Genomic DNA, 19,305 nt, shown 5'->3' on the forward strand with positions numbered 1-19,305 from the left:
TGATTTAAAAGGACTGGGTAGCAACTTCTCTCTGCCAGAGACCCTGGCAAATAGACAATATTAGGCTAGATCATTGGTCTTCAGCTGGTAGGCTAGGATCCACTAGCATAGGGGTTTGGAACCTCTGGCTCTTTGGTCAAATTTGGCCTGGACTAGGTCTCCATTTGGCTCAGGGTTTCCATTTTTCTCAAACCACGCCCACCTGCCGTCATATGTGATGTCATATAATGGAGCAGGTACACAGCTGCACAACCAAGTTTTCTGTGGGCAACTGGACTGAGCAGCTACTCCCTGCTGAAAGCGTAATGACATTAGATGATTGACAGGTGATTTGTCCCATGGAGTGGGAAATCATGCTACCACCATAGAAATATATGGTAAAATATTAAGAATTCCATTTCCGAAAGCATGTTTAGATTATAGCTGGCTCCCAGGTCTGGAAAAATTGAAACTACTGCTAGCTGTTTGGCTTCGTATAAAGAAGCTGCATACGTATCATGGATAGAGTTAACCGATCAGAATTTTCTGATCATTAAAAACAAGCACTTCCAGAAGTAAAAAATGCACTTATCTATTACAGTAGTTGTTTTCAAGGCTGTTCTGAAAACTTCCCTCCCACTTTCTTCCTTGGCCATCTAGTCTTCCCAGTGTAACTTTGGCTCTTGCGACAAAGTCAGGAGGCAGGTGTAACTGGTCAGTTCTCTTTTTGATGCTTCTGGCATAACTTTGGCCTCCTAAAGGTGCTTCAAGCACTATTTTCTTTTTCCCTACACAAAGCAAAGCAATATCACGGCTCTAGCAAAAGGATTCTACTTGAGCCCTCGTTTGCTGCTGCTGCTGCTAATTGACTATCCATGACAAGTGGGTGAATTTTCAGCAGTGGAGAAGAGCTTGAATACACTGCTGTGCTCTAGAGCCACTACCATTTCCACCTCTGAATCAGAAAGGAAGGCCTTCAAAAGCACACTGGACCAAGAAGGGATATATACTTATGTGTTTGCTACAATAGAGATGCGAAGAGGTTGAAGTCCCCGATCTTCCAAACACCCACCCACGATAAGTTGCTAAGCAGAGCTTGACGCACAGAACAAGCAGTGCATGCAGGCAGGGATGCAAAACAGTGTGGGAGTTAAAGGTGCCTGGGCACCTCTAAATGCAGAGATGCTGCTGTTGCTGCCTAGGAACTTCCCTCCACTATATATAAGGCTGCCTCCTAGGGAACTGGCATCTCCCTCCCCACCCTCCCAGTCCTTCTAAGGCTCACAGCAGCTTTAGTATTCACCCTCCAGGCACACTACTCAAAGACAGCAGCGGCAAAAGACTTTATTGAGACACAGACCTGGTTCAGTCTTGGGTTTTGCCCGCAAATAAGGAGCGGGATAAGGGGCTATTATTCGGCCCTGCGCTTTCCATCATGGGAGAGTCGAGCTGATAATTCAGGAGCTTCGGTGCAGCTTGGCAAACCAGCTCCCAGTTGTTAATCAGTGTCTCCCAGCAGGGGCACCTGATTCCTATGAAGATGGTGGGAGCTGTCACGACACCCTCTGTAGGCTCCTGGCTCTTTGCCCCGACGCCGCTGGCAGCACCCAGCACTGCCTCTCTTCAAGCTCTGCCCTTTGAAAGAGAAACAGAAGCACCACAGTGCCGCAATTGTTTCAGATTTGTTTTTTTGCACTCAGGCAATAGCAATTCTGCAACTATGGAGTTGGGAGGGGCTGGAAAGGTTATCTAGTCCCAGTGCAGGAAACCCCCTTCTAGGGCATTGGTGGTCTCTGCTTAAAAACCTCCCTGAATCTTCCCTAAGCATCATTTGCTGCTGCTTTCAGGATCCAGTATTTCAAAGGTGTTTTCAAAGACTTCATGCTATTCATATGCCCCTTTTGTTTTAGCAAGGGCTTCAGTGCAACCTGCTTCCTGATCCCAGTGCATGTCATACTGCTACCATTCATCAGCTAATGGGTGGCTGGAGCACACCTTGCTTCAGCAAAGGAACAATCGGTAGCTTCCTTTAATGCCCTATTGTTCCTTTGAAGCGACGTTGGCTGCTGCTTCAGGTGTGGAGCAGGTGGGCATGGTTTGCTAGGAGCAGCACGGAAGGCCAAAGTTGGCCCATGGGCCACAACATCCGCACTCTGCTTTCAGCTTCCTGTGGTCATAGCTGTGTGAAAGCACATGGGAGACTTAAACAGCAGAGAATAGTGGAGCAGCTTCACCTTCATGAGACTCCTAGCTGGCTACATTTCTAGGTTAGTGGTGGGGAACCCCCAGTTCACGGGTCTAATTAGGCCAAGCCTCCACACCTGACGAAGCCACAGTCACCTGCATTGCACCTGACATCATATATCGCATCTGGTGTCAGGTATGTACAGACATGGCCAGGCTGAAATGGGGTTTGCAGGCAGTGTTGACTAGCTGATTGGTAGCTCCTGCAAAGCTGTGCAAAGACCCATGCATCTGTCAAACGTGGCCACCTATCTGTCAATCACCTCACATAACAATGGCATTATTGTAAGGTTGAAGTGACCTCTGCTTCAGAGTACGGTATCTGACAAAAAGTGTGTATTACACACAACAGCTCATACCTTGAAAGCTTATATTTAGTTGATCTTAATGGTGCCACTGGAATTACTTAAAAAGATTTTTTCATCTTGTTATTTAGTATGATCAGGAGATTAGTAAGCCATCTATTCAACTAAGGGGAGGACCATACCTGAGTGGTAGAAAATGCCCCGGGTTCAATTCCTGGTGTCTGGAGGCAGAGCTGGGAGACAGCTCTGCCTGAAAACTCTGGAAAGCTGCTGCCAATCAGTGTAGCGTAGACAATACTGAACTAGATGGACCAATGGTGTGGCTTGGTATAAGGCAGCTTCCACTGTTGTTAAGTGCACTTTGCTCTAGCCCTCGCCCGTCCTTACCGGGAGAAGTGTGCATCCTCAGGGCCGACTGCGCTTGCCTGTGCACTCTACACTGGGGGCGGCCCTCTTGTTGCGATGGTGCGGGAAGGTTGGCATGAGCTCTGGCTCGCAGGCTGCAAAAAGAGGGAGAAGATGAATCAGGTTGTGGCGGCAGCCCTGAGTGTGAGGAAAGGAAGCCACAAGAGACTTACGCAAAGGCTTCTCCTTGAAGTAGGAGCTCTCCAGGCAGTCGCCAGCTGTCGCTCTGAAGAGGAAGAGACATGAAAGCAAGGGATGAATTCACCTTTCACTTGCCTATCCCTCTATTCCACCCCAAATTTCTGGCTTAGGAAGGCTGTTCTCCTGCAGCGGCTCCACTCTTCCTTCCTGAATGTGCCTCTGCCAAGCCAAGGGCTCTGGCCAGAGGATATCACAGGAGCAATAGAAGACAAGCGAGCAGGTGCCCACCTTACAGCTAGCTCATTTATTCAGGGATGCAGCTAGTCTCTCCTGAGCAAGGAGGGTTCACATCCAGGAACCTGTGCCTTGTACAGTTGCACTAAAATTACACGCAGGGTCCAATCCATCCTGCACAGGATTTCGATTTCCTGCTGTGACTACCTGCTGTAGGTCATCCCCCTACGCTGTCTCTGAACCTGCATGTTCCACTTTCAACTGCTCTGTCCTCCACCAAGTTAATTCATTCCTTTGGAAAGCTGCAGGAGCACTCCACTGCATGTAAAGCTGCTGCTTTTGTCTCTCTCATAATCTTGCTGCTGATTGGTTTAGATGGATGACCCTGAGAGCTTCTGTATTTTGACCGGGGATGGAGAAAACACTTTTGCCCTGGCTAAATTTTAGTTGCCTTTTTCTAACTCTACCTGTCTGGGCGCCGATCAGAATGGCAAAACAGAATTCCAAAAGGCAGGCGCATCGCAACAATGCCGGTCTCTTTCCCAGCCTGGGCCCAGTTACCTTTTCTTGGGATCGTACATGAAGAGGAAGTTGAGGAGGCGAAGGCCAGCCTCCGACAGCCAAGGGAACTTGTGCTTCAGGTTATTGTACGGCTGCTTGCGCAGGGTGTACTGGCTCACCAGTGGCAGCTTGGAGAAGCCCTGGAGATGAGAAGGACACAAAGGCACTAAATAGAGCATTTGCCTCTAACATATGGCTTAACTTGCTTGCAGGAGCCATCTAAAGAAGGGATAACCAGGGATGTGGGGGGAGGGGGGAAACGGCACATGCTAAGACCACCAAATGTTGATTTTACCATTATATTGTACTGTAAGCTAGTTCCTACATACACTCACACTACTTTCTATCCATCCAGACAGGAAGGCATCATCAGAGTTCAAGGACCCATTTCAGCCAGCTAAAATTCAAGGAAGGTGCAAAGCAGAGCTGGTGAAGGGTGTGACCTGGGGAAAGTGGGTGTGGCTGGGGAAACTCTTAAGAGCCAGATAGAGAGACTTGGAGGAGCATATTTGATCCTCAGGGCCTGATGTCCCCCATCCCTGATCTAATGCTACAGCCTCTCAACAGTGCACCTGATCTCCTCGTATCTTACTGCAGCCTGCATTGCATGGGTTGATGGGGGTCGGACTGCAGGTATGCAGCCATGCCTTTGCATATGATATTGGGCCAGAGGACCTTTCCACCACCTTCAGTGCTGCAGCACTAAGGGAAGGCCACATAAGAAGAGGCACAAAGGGGCAAAACCCAAGCAGCAGGAGGGAGCAACAAAGCAGAGGTGGGATGAGGTCTGGGGAGTACTCACTGGCCAGATGGTCTCATTGGGCGTGCCCAGAAGCTGCACAATCATGTCTATCTGCTGGATCTCAGAGCTTCCAGGTAGCAAGGGCTTATGAGCCAGCAGCTCTGCCAGGATGCAACCCACCGCCCTGCAGGGAAGACTGACAGTTAACACAGAGAGGCTAGCAGCTATTCCCTCCACCCTCTCAGGCCTAGGAAAAACCAATTTGTCCACAGAGCCATGAATCCAGGCCTCAAAGGATGCATTTTTCCTTTCTGTCCTCCTAATGCCCACATTAGGCGTGGGGGATGGAGGAAAAGAGACGTCTTCTTCCCTCACCACATATCTATGGCGGTGGTCTGTGTTATTGTCCCCAGAAGCAGCTCAGGGGCTCGGTACCTGGAAAAGAGGGGAGAAAGTGTTCCAGGGAAGGTTGATGTCAGCTCACAACGGCTGGTGCATTGAGGGGCTGGAATTCTGTAATTTGAATTCAGCAGACAATGGGCATTTCCTTAATCGGAAAAAGAGGGGTCTTTTCCTGTTGCAAAAGCCCCAAACCTTTTTCTCCATGAGGGCTGCACTTGGTATTGGGGTGGCAGTGGGGGAGGGGAAATCTCACACACGCACCCTCCCTCCTCTTTCTCACACAAGAGGCAGAAGATGCACAAACAGAATCTCATTGATCCCCTTTGCACATGTTCCTCCTCCCTGCTCCCAAGCATAAGGGCAGCGAATCTCCCTTCAGCCTGTCACAGGCAGCCAAGTGATAACGAGGGCCCTGAGCGACCAACGGTGGGACACAGGGAAAGACTGCACATCCTGCAGGTTGCCCACCTGCTTCCCTCGTCACATTAAACCTTAGTTAAAAGAAACCTCTTGTTAACATGCTGCTGCTCTAAAGTGCTGCTTTGTTCCTCGTCTGCTGCTGGCAACTCTAGGAGCAACAAGCCCTAAGCCTTGGCTTGGTGTTGTCTGAACCAAGGCTTGTGATTTGTTTCTCTCCAAACAAACCACAAGTGGAAGCCAAAGTTTGTGCCTGATCCATGAGTCCAGGTCTGCACATAATGGCAAGCCAGATGCTGTTTTTCCTTCCACAATGCTATAGGAGATGTGGAGGAGGAAAGTGCACCAACACACTGCTTGCTGAATCAGGCCCCTATATGTGTCAAGAGCAGGAACTCTTGTCCTGCTTTGGCTCTGGTCTCAACCACATTTCCTAAGTATACATGTCAGGAAGGTGTGGAGTCTTCTTTCTATGAGCTCCATTGCCGTGCCAGGCAATTATTTTGAGTTGGTTTGGTATCAAAACCATAAGGAAGCAGCCTATCAGTGAAAGCAAAGCCCCTTTCCTCCTTAACTACCCCCTCGCTGAAAGGTAGTGATTGTGCAGGAGTGTTGATTAGTCAAGGCATGCTCAGAGTCTACTCACCAGAGTGTGACAACTTTGGGAGTCATGGGCTTCAGGGGGACCCTGTAAGCACGAGCCAACCCAAAGTCCGCTGCAAGAAAAGAGGAGACACTCATGGTCAAAGGGCAGGTCCAACTGCATTACAGACCAAGCAGGCATGTGCCTGTGATGGTGGAAGTCATCAAGGGAGGCCAGATGTTGGCCAAACACTCACCCGTCTTTACACAGCCTTTGTCAGTCATGAGCAAGTTGGATACCTTCAGGTCCCTGTTGTTGGAGGAAAGAGAGGTTCACCAGGGGACAGACAAAACCAAGTGCAGCCCTTCCCCAAATCCTGCTCCCTTAAGCAACCTCTCTCCCACACTGACACAGATAGTAGCAGGCCTGCAAGCTACATATTGATCCTATCTCCAGTCAAATGCCCAGTCCCTGCTCTTCTCTCACCTGTGGATTATGAAGTTTTCATGCAGGTACTGAAGGCCCTTGAGAACCTGGAGAATGATACACTTCACCTGCAATGGGTTGGAGCAAATGAATGGGGCATCATTAAGGAGCCACCTCTCTTGCATAAAGTACAGACTACTTTGTCTTGCGCCAGATTCTGCTCTGGGGTTCAAAGATCCACAGAAAGGCAACACAAGAAGCTGAAAGGATTAGTCTTCTTGAACTGACCTAAAGCATACTTTACCTTATGGGCAATGGTCTGTCTCAATATACAGCAGCTTCCTATGATATGGATGATGCCCAAACACCTCAGCCCAAATTAACCAACCAAGCTACTCCTGCTCTATTTGAACACCTACATACTTTGATTCTTTTGTTCAAGCTTTGCTTTTAAAAAGTGCCTTCTTGCCTTTCTTCTATCTCAAATTTGGTCACAACCGTGCCTTGGGTTCAACAAACTACAGCTTTTTATGACATCTCTTTCATTCTGATAAAGACAGTGATCTGAACAATCAACACAAGGCTGTTACTTTCCCCATCTCACCTGAGCTTCAGAGAAGGGAGCCTGCATGTTCTCCAGGAGACTGGCGAGGTCCTGCTCACAGTAACCCATCACAAGGAAAATGCTGCAGGACAAACACACGTTTTCTTTTCTGTAGTTGGAGATCTATCTACCCAAGAGGCCAGAGCTGAGCAGAAAGAAGTGGTTTAAAAGACGGGCTCTTGACTGCTTGAGTCATATTCTGGAGGCCACAATGCCTTGGAAACCATGCTTTGCTTTCAGAAACAAAGCAACCCCCCAGCCTCCTTTATTCCTGCTAACCTCCATCCTGCTTTGTGTGCAAAGTTTTGTATTTTTAAAGTTTGTATTTTTTATTTTTTAAAAAGATTATATAAGCCAGCCTTGGCATTCACGAATAGCTGATGTAACTGCAGTGGGGAACCTCTGACATGCAGGTTGAATAAGACTCGCCCCACGACGCCAACTGGGGTAGCTTCCTGTAGGGCAGGTAAAGATACAATTTGCACCAAGGTCCTGTGCCTTTGCAACTTCTGCTAATCATCTTATGGTCAGTGCCTACAAAGTCCTGTGCTTTTCAAGTGCCACCTATCAGCTGATTGCCAGAACTTGCAAAGTGCTGTGCTTTTTGCCTGTGCAGTTTTAGTTTCAAACAGCATGAGCAAAGGAAGATGCTATTACATTGTCAGGTGTTTTGACAGGTCCACTTGTCAAACTTGGCCCATGGGAGCAGTGAGGGAGGTAAAACTCTTGCCCACTGGCAAGATCCAGCTCCCCACTCTTGGGTGACATAAAATGGCAGCTTTGGGGGACAGGAACGAAAAGCCTCCTGCCTGAGGTAGAGGAAAGGTTATGGGGATAGGAAGGGCCTGGTCAGTACCTCTCCAAGTGATTCCCCACCACCACTTCTTTCAGCTCCACAATGTTGGGGTGCTGGAGCTTCAGCAACAAGGTGATCTCTCGTAGGCTGCTGATGGGAATCCCTACAGGGAGAAGTAGCACATTAAGACGACAGTGGGCAAGACTAAACACAAAGTATATTTCATTGAGCCAAGACCAGCAGGGATGCCTCAGAGCTCTCCCATTCTGCTCACCATCTTTCTCTTTGTCCATCCGCACCTTCTTCAGTGCCACAATCTCATCTGTTTGGGTGTCCCGGGCACGATCTGGAATGGCAATGCAATCAGAGTTCTGTGCCTGGGGAAGCCACTCTCCACCTTCCACTCCCCCAGACAAGCTGACGTAGAGCTGGGAGCGCTCCTGGACTCAAGTGCCAACTCAAAAGTTGCCTCTCATCAAAGTGGCTTTACACAAGCCACTTTCCCACCTCCTTTCTTGCTTTTCCACCTGGGATTACCATTGTCCTAAATCATATAGTGTGAAAATGTCATCAATGATATTTATGCCTGAAAAATATACATCTATTATCGCTGGAGAGATTTCAAAGAGAGCTGGAGAGGGTGTGTGCATGGCCAAGATCAGGGAGCTGAGATTTTGCATTGCAACTACACCTGCTTAAGTCATAACATCAAGGAACAGACAGGACCTTAACAAGCTCTGGGGCCACCCCCTGTGTTCCAGATTGTCTTGGGTCACACACAGCACCAGTTCTTGACCGGTTCATGTGGCAGCACTCACACACAATGCCGTAGGTCCCTTCTCCAATACGATTGAGTTTCTCGAATTCCTTCACACTCCGACATCTTCCCAGCTGAAACAACAGATGGGTCACAGAACTAAGTCCCTGCTTGATTCCTGAGATGCTGCTGAGGATCCTGGTCATGTAAACAAAGATCATTACATCATTCCCAGGCGTCTCCTTACAACTGGAAGATGGTGAATAATATTATTTCTGCTTCTTTGCACAACTTTTTATTGTTAAATAATGTAAAATGGTAGAAATTTTTAAACCTGCTTTTCAATTAAAAAATCCCCAAGAGTGAGAAGAAAATAACAATAATAGCACAGCTGAATAATACTTTTCAGTGTTATGCATTAACTGCACATATAACTGACATATATATAGCAACCTCATACACATCCACTTGGAAGTAAATTGGAATCACACCTTACCCACTTATCCCTCCTGGGTAAGTAAGCATAGGATTTAGCAATGTCTTCAATGCCAAGGTTGCAGGTTCGATCCCTGTATGGGACAGCTGCATATTCCTGCATTGCATTGGACTAGATGATCCTCGGGGTCTCTTCCAACTCTACAATTCTATAATTCTATGAAAATTATGTCTACGTGGAATGAAAGTCGCGCATGGTTTCAGTATCGATAAAATACGCTCGGGGCAAATAATCTCACCACCCACAGTCAGCCCCATTAGCATGTGCCAAGGCCACATTTGCACAAGCAATATTTGCACGTTCAGGGCTTAATACACGCACAATCCGCAGCTCTTCCGCGGATGTTTCAATGTAGGATTTGCAAACGCCAGAGAATAAAAACCCTGCACACCCCCAGCCCCGTCCGCCCTGCAAACACACAAGAGGGGCGGGGCAACTCTTCCGCCGCAAAGTCTCCTGGGAGTTGTGGTTCCACTTACCCTGTGTCCTTGAGGTACCGTGAAGAAGCCGCCGCCGCCGCCGCCGCCTCGGAGCCGCTTCAGCCGCAAAGTCTCTGACTCCGTCTCAGCCGAACCCGCCTCCGTCATGGCCGAAGCAGAGCGAACTTCTACTTTCCCCACAGCCACTGCGCATGCTCAAGCCACTTCCGTACAGTTACAGTATGAACTTCCGCACAGAGACCCTAGCAACGGTTGCTATGCGAGCCTTTTGCCCCGAGCGGGAGAAACGGGGGTACGAAAATTGGACGAGGGGGAGAGAAAGGAAGGATCCAGTCCTCCTAGATTAGATTGAAGAGGGGGGAACACACCTTTTCTAAATTATCATTTTTTCTGCATAGCGTTCTAAGTGGCTTGTTGTTGTTGTTTAGTCGTTTAGTCGTGTCCGACTCTTCGCGACCCCATGGACCAGAGCACGCCAGGCACTTCTGTCTTCCACTGCCTCCCGCAGTTTGGTCAGACTCATGTTTGTAGCTTCGAAGACACTATCCAACCATCTCATCCTCTGTCGCCCCCTTCTCCTTGTGCCCTCCATCTTTCCCAACATCAGGGTCTTTTCCAGGGAGTCTTCTCTTCTCATGAGGTGGCCAAGTGAGCACTCAGGGCTGATTTCCTTAAGAATGGATCGGTTTGTTCTTCTTGCAGTCCATGGGACTCTCAAGAGTCTCCTCCAGCACCATAATTCAAAAGCATCAATTCTTCGGCGATCAGCCTTCTTTATGGTCCAGCTCTCACTTCCATACATCACTACTGGGAAAACCATAGCTTTTACTATACGGACCTTTGTTGGCAAGGTGATGTCTCTACTTTTTAAGATGCTGTCTAGGTTTGTCATTGCTTTCCTCCCAAGAAGCAGGCGTCTCTTAATTTCGTGGCTGCTGTCACCATCTGCAGTAATCATGGAGCCCAAGAAAGTAAAATCTCTCACTGCCTCCATTTCTTCTCCTTCTATTTGCCAGGAGGTGATGGGACCAGTGGCCATGATCTTCGTTTTTTTGATGTTGAGCTTCAGACCATATTTTGCGCTCTCCTCTTTCACCCTCAATAAAAGGTTCTTTAATTCCTCCTCACTTTCTGCCATCAATGTTGTGTCATCTGCATATCTGAGGTTGTTGATATTTCTTCTGGCAATCTTAATTCCGACTTCGGATTCATCCAGCCCAGCCTTTCGCATGATGAATTCTGCATATAAGTTAATTAAGCAGGGAGACAATATACAGCCTTGTCGTACTCCTTTCCCAATTTTGAACCAATCAGTTGTTCCATATCCAGTTCTAACTGTAGCTTCTTGTCCCACATAGAGATTTCTCAGGAGACAGATGAGGTGATCAGGCACTCCCATTTCTTTAAGAGCTTGCCATAGTTTGCTGTGGTCGACACAGTCAAAGGCTTTTGCATAGTCAATGAAGCAGAAGTAGATGTCTTTCTGGAACTCTCTAGCTTTCTCCATAATCCAGCGCATGTTTGCAATTTGGTCTCTGGTTCCTCTGCCTCTTCTAAATCCAGCTTGCACTTCTGGGAGTTCTCGGTCCACATACTGCTTGAGCCTTCCTTGTAGAATTTTAAGCATAACCTTGCTAGCGTGTGAAATGAGTGAAATTGTGCGGTAGTTGGAGCATTCTTTGGCACTGCCCTTCTTTGGGATTGGGATGTAGACTGATCTTCTCCAATCTTCTGGCCACTGCTGAGTTTTCCAAACTTGCTGGCATATTGAGTGTAGCACCTTAACAGCATCATCTTTTAAAATTTTAAATAGTTCAGCTGGAATACCATCACTTCCACTGGCCTTGTTATTTGCAGTGCTTTCTAAGGCCCATTTGACTTCACTTTCCAGGATGTCTGGCTCAAGGTCAGCAACCACACTACCGGGGGTATACGAGACATCCATTTCTTTCTGGTATAATTCCTCTGTGTATTCTTGCCACCTCTTCTTGATGTCTTCTGCTTCTGTTAGGTCCTTACCACTTTTGTCCTTTATTATGGTAATCTTTGAACGAAATGTTCCTTTCATATCTCCAATTTTCTTGAACAGATCTCTGGTTCTTCCCATTCTGTTGTTTTCCTCTATTTCTTTGCATTGCTCATTTAAGAAGGCCCTCTTATCTCTCCTTGCTATTTTTTGGAAATCTGCATTCAATTTCCTGTATCTTTCTCCATCTCCCTCGCATTTTGCTTGCCTTCTCTCCCCCGCTATTTGTAAGGCCTCATTGGACAGCCACTTTGCTTTCTTGCATTTCCTTTTCATTGGGATGGTTTTCGTTGCTGCCTCCTGTATAATGTTGCGAGCCTCCATCCATAGTTCTTCAGGCACTCTGTCCAGCAAATCTAAATCCTTAAACCTGTTCCTCACTTCCACTGTGTATTCATAAGGGATTTGATTCAGATTGTATCTTACCGGCCCAGTGGTTTTTCCTACTTTCTTCAGTTAAAGCTTGAATTTTGCTATAAGAAGCTGATGATCTGAGCCACAGTCAGCTCCAGGTCTTGTTTTTGCTGACTGTATCGAGCTTCTCCATCTTTGGCTGCAGAGAATATAATCAATCTGATTTCGATGCTGCCCATCTGGTGATGTCCACGTGTAGAGTCGTCTCTTGTGTTGTTGGAAAAGTGTGTTTGTGATGACCAGCTTGTTCTCTTGACAGAACTCTATTAGCCTTTGCCCTGCTTCATTTTGCTCTCCAAGGCCAAACTTGCCAGTTGTTCCTTTTATCTCTTGGTTCCCTACTTTAGCATTCCAATCTCCTATAATGAGAAGAACATCCTTCTTTGGTGTCACTTCTATAAGGTGTTGTAAGTCTTCATAGAATTGGTCAATTTCAGTTTCTTCTGCACCAGTAGTTGGTGCATAAACTTGGATTACTGTGATGTTAAAAGGTCTGCCTTGGATTCGTATCGAGATCATTCTATCATTTTTGAGATTGCATCCCAGTACTGCTTTCGCAACTCTTTTGTTGACTATGAGGGCCACTCAATTTCTTTTGCGGGTTTCTTGCCCACAGTAGTAGATATGATGGTCATCCGAACTGAATTCGCCCATTCCCGTCCATTTTAGCTCACTGATGCCCAGGATGTCAATATTTATTCTCTAAGTGGCTTACAGAACATAAATAACAAGTTCCAAAATTACAATTATTGTTATTGTTGTTGTTATTCATAGCTGTCAACTTACAGATTTGAAAATAAGGGACCAGCAGCCTTGAAAATAAGGGACCAGCAGCCAAAATAAGGGATTTTAGTCAACCAGTTAAAAGGGACCAGATAATTTTGGAGAGCAGCGCTGGTTTTTAGCCCTTCGTTTCCAGAGGTTGCTGCTCAAGACACCAGCCAATGAAACACTGCAATTAAATAACTACAAGCAGCAACCACTTTTCACGCAAAACAAAGTCCAAGCTACGAAGATGCTGCTGCAGTTCTGTATCTTTTCTCTCGTGGTCCATCTGCAGCTCTCCGTTCCATCAGGTGGGGCAGGAGGAAGGGGGGGGGAATAGCGCTCGAAGTAAACCCACAGATCAGACCATCTATGCTAGTCTACCACTACAAATCTATGGGAGAAGTGCTTGCGGTCCTTCCCTTGTAGCCCTTGGAACACATGCCCGCGCCTCCGCCTCCTCCTCTTCCTCCTCTCTCTGAACTGCTTTCTCTATGGTTGCCCTCGCTCTCCTCTCAAGGCTCCTCATCAATTCATAGACCATGCCAGTCTGCCCATCTCATTCGGGTCCTTCGGCGGCACAGCTGCAGTACGGCCTAGCGGGAGTGGGAGTGGCGGTGACGGGCAGAGGGGAGGCCCCAGGCAGAGACACTCAGTTCTGCGGCTGCGAGGAGGGTGATGGCGGAAGGGCCCAAGGCTCCCACTGGTCCCGGTGGGGAGGGGTTCCCAGGGGCCGAGGTTGGTGAGAGGAGGCCGGAGGGGGGCAGGCCGGGCAGCCAAGCAACACAGTTGGAACCTCCCTCCTCCCTGGCTGGCAGGGAGGGAGGGAGAGGAGCTGCTTCCTTTGAAATTTAAGGGACATCCTTCAATAAGGGACAGCAGCGGGACATGGCGCTGGGATAAGGGACTGTCCCTCCAAATAAGGGACGCTTGACAGTTATGTATTATTATTATTATTATTAGCCTTCTAAAAAACACCCCAAAACTTTAATACTAAAGGTGTACATAAGGTAATATACAGCAAAATACAGAGCCTGAGTTTAGATGCTTTGCAATTGGTAGAGGGCGTTAGGAAGAATGTGATGCTTTAGCCCACCTGGGCTTTCATTCTCCTCCAACCATCCAATGTCTACAAGGAGAGATGCACCTGTCAGAAAGATGTACCTGTCAGGATCGAGACTACAGTCATCTAGGCCATGCAAGGAGTTGCAGTGGAACATTATGTGTTGCAATCTTAAGTGGCTACTCTCTGCTCCATTTGACCAAGCCTGTGATCCTGGCAAGGCAAGAGGGGCCAGGAAACATTTCACCAGAAATGTACTCCCCAGTATTGCTTTCACTGGTGCAACAGGCACTTTTCTGCGTGTTAGGTTTCATAGCCACACCCACAGTGCATGCTTACTCTGTACTGTATGATGTTGGCCTGAATATATTTTGTAGCATTTATTCTAATATTTTAAATTGCAAACTGTCTTGGCTGAAAGTTTGTACATAAAAGTGATAAAATAAATAAATGAATAGTTCTCTCCCTCCCTACACTTAAGGTGCCTTACTTTTGCCTCTCCAGTTAGAGAAGTGGGGGTTCCTTTTGCACCATTGTGTCTTCCAGACATAATAAGATGTGTTCCCTTTTTGTGCCAAATGCTCCTTCATCAAAGCTCTCCCTTCTGTGCTTCACCTTCACATGAGAGCAGGGTGATGCTGCTCACACCTTATCTGATGAGTTGTGGGTGCGATGATAGGATTTCATATACTGTGGTCAGTGTGAAGGTTCTATCACAGATACAATTTTCATAGTAGTTTAATATAAGAATTTAAGAGCCTTCTGGATCAGGCCAGTGGCCCCTCTAGTCCAGCATCCTGTTCCTACAGACAGTGGCCACCCACCTGTTTGTGGGGAAACCCAACAGCCAATCCCTCTTTCCAGAGAACTATTGTAGCTTTGGGAGGGAAATAGGGATCTCCTAATGATTCTCAGCACCCTTAAAAAACTACAGTTTTCAGGATTATTTGGAGGAAGCCATGACAGTTTAAAGTGATATGATACTGCTTTTAATGTATAGTACATGTGGAGCCTATGTGATTATAGCAGTTACAAGTAGTTAGGCTAGTTGGAGGAAGATGTGGGGAATTTAACAAAGGCTTCAGCAACTTCCACAGAATATGCTCAGGGTGGATTGCACCTTATAACTACACCATACCCTCTTCCAGGTGTAATCCAATGGATCTCCCAAACCCTTCGCGACATATTTTGCCTGGACCTTCCTTTCTAGGAGTGCAGGTATGGCTGAGATGTTTCCCCCTGCTCCAACAATACTAATCACCCATGCAGATACTGGTCCATTATTGACTGGGAATCTTAAAACATTTACCAAACATATTTATTTGGAAATGAACATCCATCATCAACCTCATTTATATTTGGCTAAGCTTTGCCCTTCCTCCTCCTCCTCCTCCTCCTCTTCCTCCACCTCCAAATGTGGGAGGTGGGGAAAGTGAAACCATGAAAGTATTCATTGTGGTGGGATTCCCATTTATTGAGGGGGGGATCCAGGACTGGGCTGCTAGCTTCCCTAGATGGTATCCATCACACTGAGTGCTGTTGACTCTCCACTGTGCACTCACTGATCTCTGCTGGTTCTATAAGCGTCTACAGTGCTGGGCTTCGTGTGCACACTATACGCGCCAAAGTCTTCAGTGTCCCGGATGGTTTTTGTTTCGGGGATTTCATCAGTATAACTGTTCAACAGCACTTCCTCCGAGGGCCCAGTCACAATGATCTTAGGAATAAGCCTTTTCTTCTTAGCAAGTTTATCAGTAGATACTGCAAGGAAAGAAGGAAATATCAAAGTGCTGCATACTGGGCTGGGGTATGGACCTTCCTAATATCAAAGGGATGCAGCAATTGTCTAAGACAGAACTCAGTATTTCATTTTCAAAAAGAGCTGCCAAGGCCGAAATCTGCAGGAAGACTCAGCTTCTGACATGAAACCTCCTATCGGATCCTAAGTGTGATAAGTCTAGTTGTGGACACTCAAGACCTGCTGTGGTTGTTCCCTCCAAGGCAGGAGCAGGTTAACTTGGTATGATCCCACTCTCACCTGGCTTACTCCTGATCGCTCTCAATGTAGGTCAATGAGGAAGTCAGAGAATGAGAAATATAATCAAGAGGCTGGAAACACATTTCTTTGATGGTGTTCTGACTTCATGCTAGCAGTTTAAACAGTAATACTTCTTGGCCCTTCCTTGGATACCGGGGGCTGTCATGATGAGCTCTAGTTCTTCAAAATGTACCACTGCACCACTGCTACCAAGGCCTCAAGAAATTTAGTTTGCTTCATTTCCAGCTGAAGAGTGACATTGACAACCCATATAACTGGAAGTGAGGTGATGCCCTAATGATGAAGAATAATAGTTGCACCAGGACTGCAGAGCTGAAGGGAAATATGATTTTGTCTCTGCCATCGGCCAGGGAACAAAGGGGAAGTGGCAGGCTGCACCTCTGCCCTCCCAGAAAGATTGCCCCAGTAAGGTGAAGACTGGGCCAGAGATGGAGCAGCTGCAGAGTATCTTTGTGCTTCACCCCTCCCTCCTTCCCAGGAGGCTCCAACTCCATTTGCCCTTGGAATTAAGTGGGTAGCACTCTGGCCAACGGGCAAAGTGCTGCTGGGTTGATGGGGGGAGGGCTGGGTACTATTGCACTCTACTGCAAACCGCCTTGAGAATCTTTCAGTAAAAAGCAGGGTATAATTTTTTAAAAAAATAGTAACCATTTCTCATGGTTTTGTTTTGTTTTTTTTTTGTTGTTGTTGTTTTAAATACTGTTGCAGACTCCAAACCCTAGAGATAAGGTGGGTTAGAAAAAATACCCTTATAGCCTATGTTGCTAGATGCATGGCTTCACTATGTACACAGTGGTACCTCGGGTTACATACGCTTCAGGTTACATATGCCTCAAGTTACACACTCTGCTAACCCAGAAATAGTGCTTCAGGTTAAGAACTTTGCTTCAGGATAAGAATAGAAATCGGGCTCCGGCGGCACGGCGGCAGCAGGAGGCCCCATTAACTAAAGTAGTGCTTCAAGTTAAGAACAGTTTAAGAACGGACCTCCAGAACGAATTAAGTACTTAACCCGAGGTACTACTGTATCTACAAAGGACTACTGAGAACATGCGAATGAGATATGCCATTGCTGTCACTATGACCCACTGTTCTCCCTTCCTCACCTTCTACTTGCATGGGATGTGGCACAGGCTTCTTTGTTGGTTTACCCGATGTTGAAGGTTGAATGTTTCCATACATATGCTGGCTCTGTTCTTGGAAGCTGGGCTTGGGTTCTTTGACCTTGCTACCATCTATATTTTTATGAACATGAGCTGCTAAGGAAAAATACAAATATTAAGAATGGAAAAGGAGACAGGTGTAGCTCAAGGGTAGAGCATATGCTTTGCATGCAGAAGGTCCCAGGTTCGGTTCCTGGCATCGCTAGGGAAATGTCCCCTGCCTGAAATCTTGGATTGTTGCTCACAGTTATAGACAATGCTGAGATATGTGGACCAATGGTCTGACTTGGGATAAAGCACGTTCCTATGAAATTAGGGAAAAAACCCCTATATAGAACAAGCAATCTTTTATCTTGCCATTTGCTAGCTCTTTGCCAAAAACCAGCAGCCAATCAGAACATGAACACCTTACAAGATCAGACTGAGGGCCATCAGTGATGATGGGAGTTGTAGTCCAGCAGCATCTAAAGGGTCACAGGTTCCCTGCTCTAACAATTGCATTGCCAGGCACTGGCTTAGCTACTTCAAGGAACCCATAAGCAAGCCATGAAGGGAACAGCCTTCCTCCCTTGTTGCTTCCCCCTAGGAAGACTCTCTCTGAATGTGGACACTCCATTTAGCTGTTGTGACTAATAGCCATTGATTGACTTCTCTTCCCCCACAGATCTATTTTAAATCTAATTGTCATTCATTTCCAGCAGATCTGCTCTGAAATCAAAGTAAGTTGTACACTTATTCCCCACCCTCTACAGTGTTTCAAGAGGGTTCTTTGTGCTACAGATATTAGAGAGGGCTTACCCAATTGATGAAGAAGACAGAGAGAGATCCAGAACAGGTTAAGGATCAATAACATGGGTGCTTCCAGGCTAAAACCTCCCCCAAATAACTGTGATGCTAAACAGGTACAGAGGCATGCTACAAATCTGCATGTGCTGATTTATGCATATATATGCAAATATAGGAATTACTAGAATTTAACAGAAGCCATGCTAATTAGTTTCCCATTCAGAAAACAAACATATCAAGCAAGACCTGCTGATCTGGTTCTACGAACATGACATTCTAATTGTCCTCATTGAACTTTAGCTTTGTTTGTTTTATGATAGTGCTGTTAATTTGTTTCCTATTTATTGGCCTTGTTTTTATGGATTCTGTAATTTGTGTATATTGATATCTTTTTTCTGTAGATTTGAATTATTAGTTATTTAATTGTCTCACACTCTGATACTGAAATATCCAATGAAGAACAGAATGTATAAATGCTTAGGTCATGTCCACACCATACATTTAAAGCGGCCTCCCCCAACAAATCCTGGGAACTGTAGTGTTTCCCTCACAGAGCAATAATTCATAGCAACCTTTACAAATTACAGTTCCCAGGATTCTTTGGAGAAAAGCTTGTGCTGTAAATGTAGGGTGTGTTAGAAATAAAAAATAAAAATGAGAACTTGTGGGATGTTGGACTTTTTATCCAACCTAGTTAGTGGATGGGATTAGGGACAGAGAAATGAGGGTGGGGAAGAGGCAGGCATTATCTGACTGACTGTTCTTTTGAACTAAGTGCCTGATTCTTGGCATATTTTCTGAGAAGAAATTCCACCAATTTCTGCAGTACTTGCTTCCAGGACCGAAGCCTGAAGAAGATTGTAAATGTGCAGCAGAATGAAGTGGTAAGGGGGTAATAGAAGGGAATGTGCTACTTTTTGCTGCAGGTAGGGAATCACATTTCTGAATGGTCCCTGACATTAAAAAAACTTGTCCCTGCATATAAAAAATTGGCAGATCAGGAAGGAGATTGGGATAGAACCTTTCTCCTTGATGTGTTTGTGTTCTTACTTGCAGAGGGGCTTTCACAAATGTTATCTCCTACTTGCAGCCTGAAGTGGTACCATTCACTCTACCACCTCAGGATCCTACCCCCACATCCTGCTGCCTGTGTAGTGTCCAGGCTGCCTCAATCTCATCCAAAATGGCATCTCTCAAAACAAAAGGAGTAGCAACTCTCCTCCCCAACCCACTTCATTTACAAGCCAAAGCCCTTAGGCTGCCTTGACTTCATTCTCCTCATGCCAACTGTTACCTGGCACTAACCTGAACCCTTCTTGGACATCATTCTGTAAAGAGGAACAAGAACATTTTACCTCCTCCCACATCTTCATGCTTGCTGTGAGACCCCCCCATAGATGAGCCTACAGTCCTTGCTCCCCCAACATTGGCACTACTCCATCCTTGATTGCATTGTCTGGGTCCTTTTGTGACTCAGCACCAACCAGCGCCATCATC

The 19,305-nt window shown here is 46.5% G+C and overlaps 2 protein-coding genes across 7 annotated transcripts; both read right to left on the reverse strand.

Moving 5' to 3' along the window:
- Nucleotides 1-1,307: 1,307 nt before the first annotated feature.
- CDK10 (cyclin dependent kinase 10) lies at nucleotides 1,308-9,730 on the reverse strand. The gene is made up of 14 exons (XM_083753012.1): nucleotides 9,572-9,730; nucleotides 8,658-8,730; nucleotides 8,114-8,185; nucleotides 7,900-8,002; nucleotides 7,044-7,125; nucleotides 6,500-6,567; nucleotides 6,270-6,322; nucleotides 6,077-6,146; nucleotides 4,987-5,046; nucleotides 4,672-4,795; nucleotides 3,870-4,009; nucleotides 3,107-3,159; nucleotides 2,916-3,028; nucleotides 1,308-1,614 (listed from the first exon to the last, which is right to left on the reverse strand). Exons 1-13 carry the CDS (start codon nucleotides 9,677-9,679, stop codon nucleotides 2,934-2,936), a joined length of 1,101 nt encoding a protein of 366 aa, XP_083609138.1. The 5' UTR covers nucleotides 9,680-9,730; the 3' UTR covers nucleotides 1,308-1,614; nucleotides 2,916-2,933.
- A 5,523-nt stretch (nucleotides 9,731-15,253) lies between these two features.
- Nucleotides 15,254-19,287, reverse strand: SPATA33 (spermatogenesis associated 33). Of its 6 annotated transcripts, none has more exons than XM_083754609.1 (3): nucleotides 19,164-19,287; nucleotides 16,966-17,115; nucleotides 15,254-15,561 (listed from the first exon to the last, which is right to left on the reverse strand). In XM_083754609.1, exons 1-3 carry the CDS (start codon nucleotides 19,201-19,203, stop codon nucleotides 15,359-15,361), a joined length of 393 nt encoding a protein of 130 aa, XP_083610735.1. In that variant the 5' UTR covers nucleotides 19,204-19,287; the 3' UTR covers nucleotides 15,254-15,358. The 6 variants fall into 6 exon arrangements, with proteins under 6 accessions (XP_083610735.1, XP_083610737.1, XP_083610734.1 ...); XM_083754611.1 differs by having other exon boundaries at nucleotides 19,114-19,271; XM_083754608.1 differs by having other exon boundaries at nucleotides 16,966-17,118; nucleotides 19,164-19,254.
- Between the last annotated feature and the right edge of the window lie 18 nt (nucleotides 19,288-19,305).

The sequence above is a fragment of the Podarcis gaigeae genome (genome assembly GCF_964106915.1).
Source record: "Podarcis gaigeae genome assembly, chromosome: 8".
NCBI lineage: Eukaryota > Metazoa > Chordata > Lepidosauria > Squamata > Lacertidae > Podarcis > Podarcis gaigeae.

What these genes read in the sequence shown, in the direction of transcription:
- SPATA33 (XM_083754606.1), bottom strand. Translation starts at nt 19,181, where the DNA reads ATGAAGATGTGGGAGGAGGTAAAATGTTCTTGTTCCTCTTTACAGAAT. An exon ending in AGGGTTCAGGTTAGTGCCAG is followed by an intron (nt 17,119 to 19,102) that starts GTAACAGTTGGC and finishes ATTTTTCCTTAG; the next exon opens with CAGCTCATGTTCATAAAAAT. An exon ending in ACATCCCATGCAAGTAGAAG is followed by an intron (nt 15,562 to 16,965) that starts GTGAGGAAGGGA and finishes CTTTCCTTGCAG; the next exon opens with TATCTACTGATAAACTTGCT.
- CDK10 (XM_083753012.1), bottom strand. Translation starts at nt 9,679, where the DNA reads ATGACGGAGGCGGGTTCGGCTGAGACGGAGTCAGAGACTTTGCGGCTG. An exon ending in GATGGACAAAGAGAAAGATG is followed by an intron (nt 8,003 to 8,113) that starts GTGAGCAGAATG and finishes TTCTCCCTGTAG; the next exon opens with GGATTCCCATCAGCAGCCTA. An exon ending in ATGTACGATCCCAAGAAAAG is followed by an intron (nt 3,160 to 3,869) that starts GTAACTGGGCCC and finishes CTTCCTCTTCAG; the next exon opens with AGCGACAGCTGGCGACTGCC.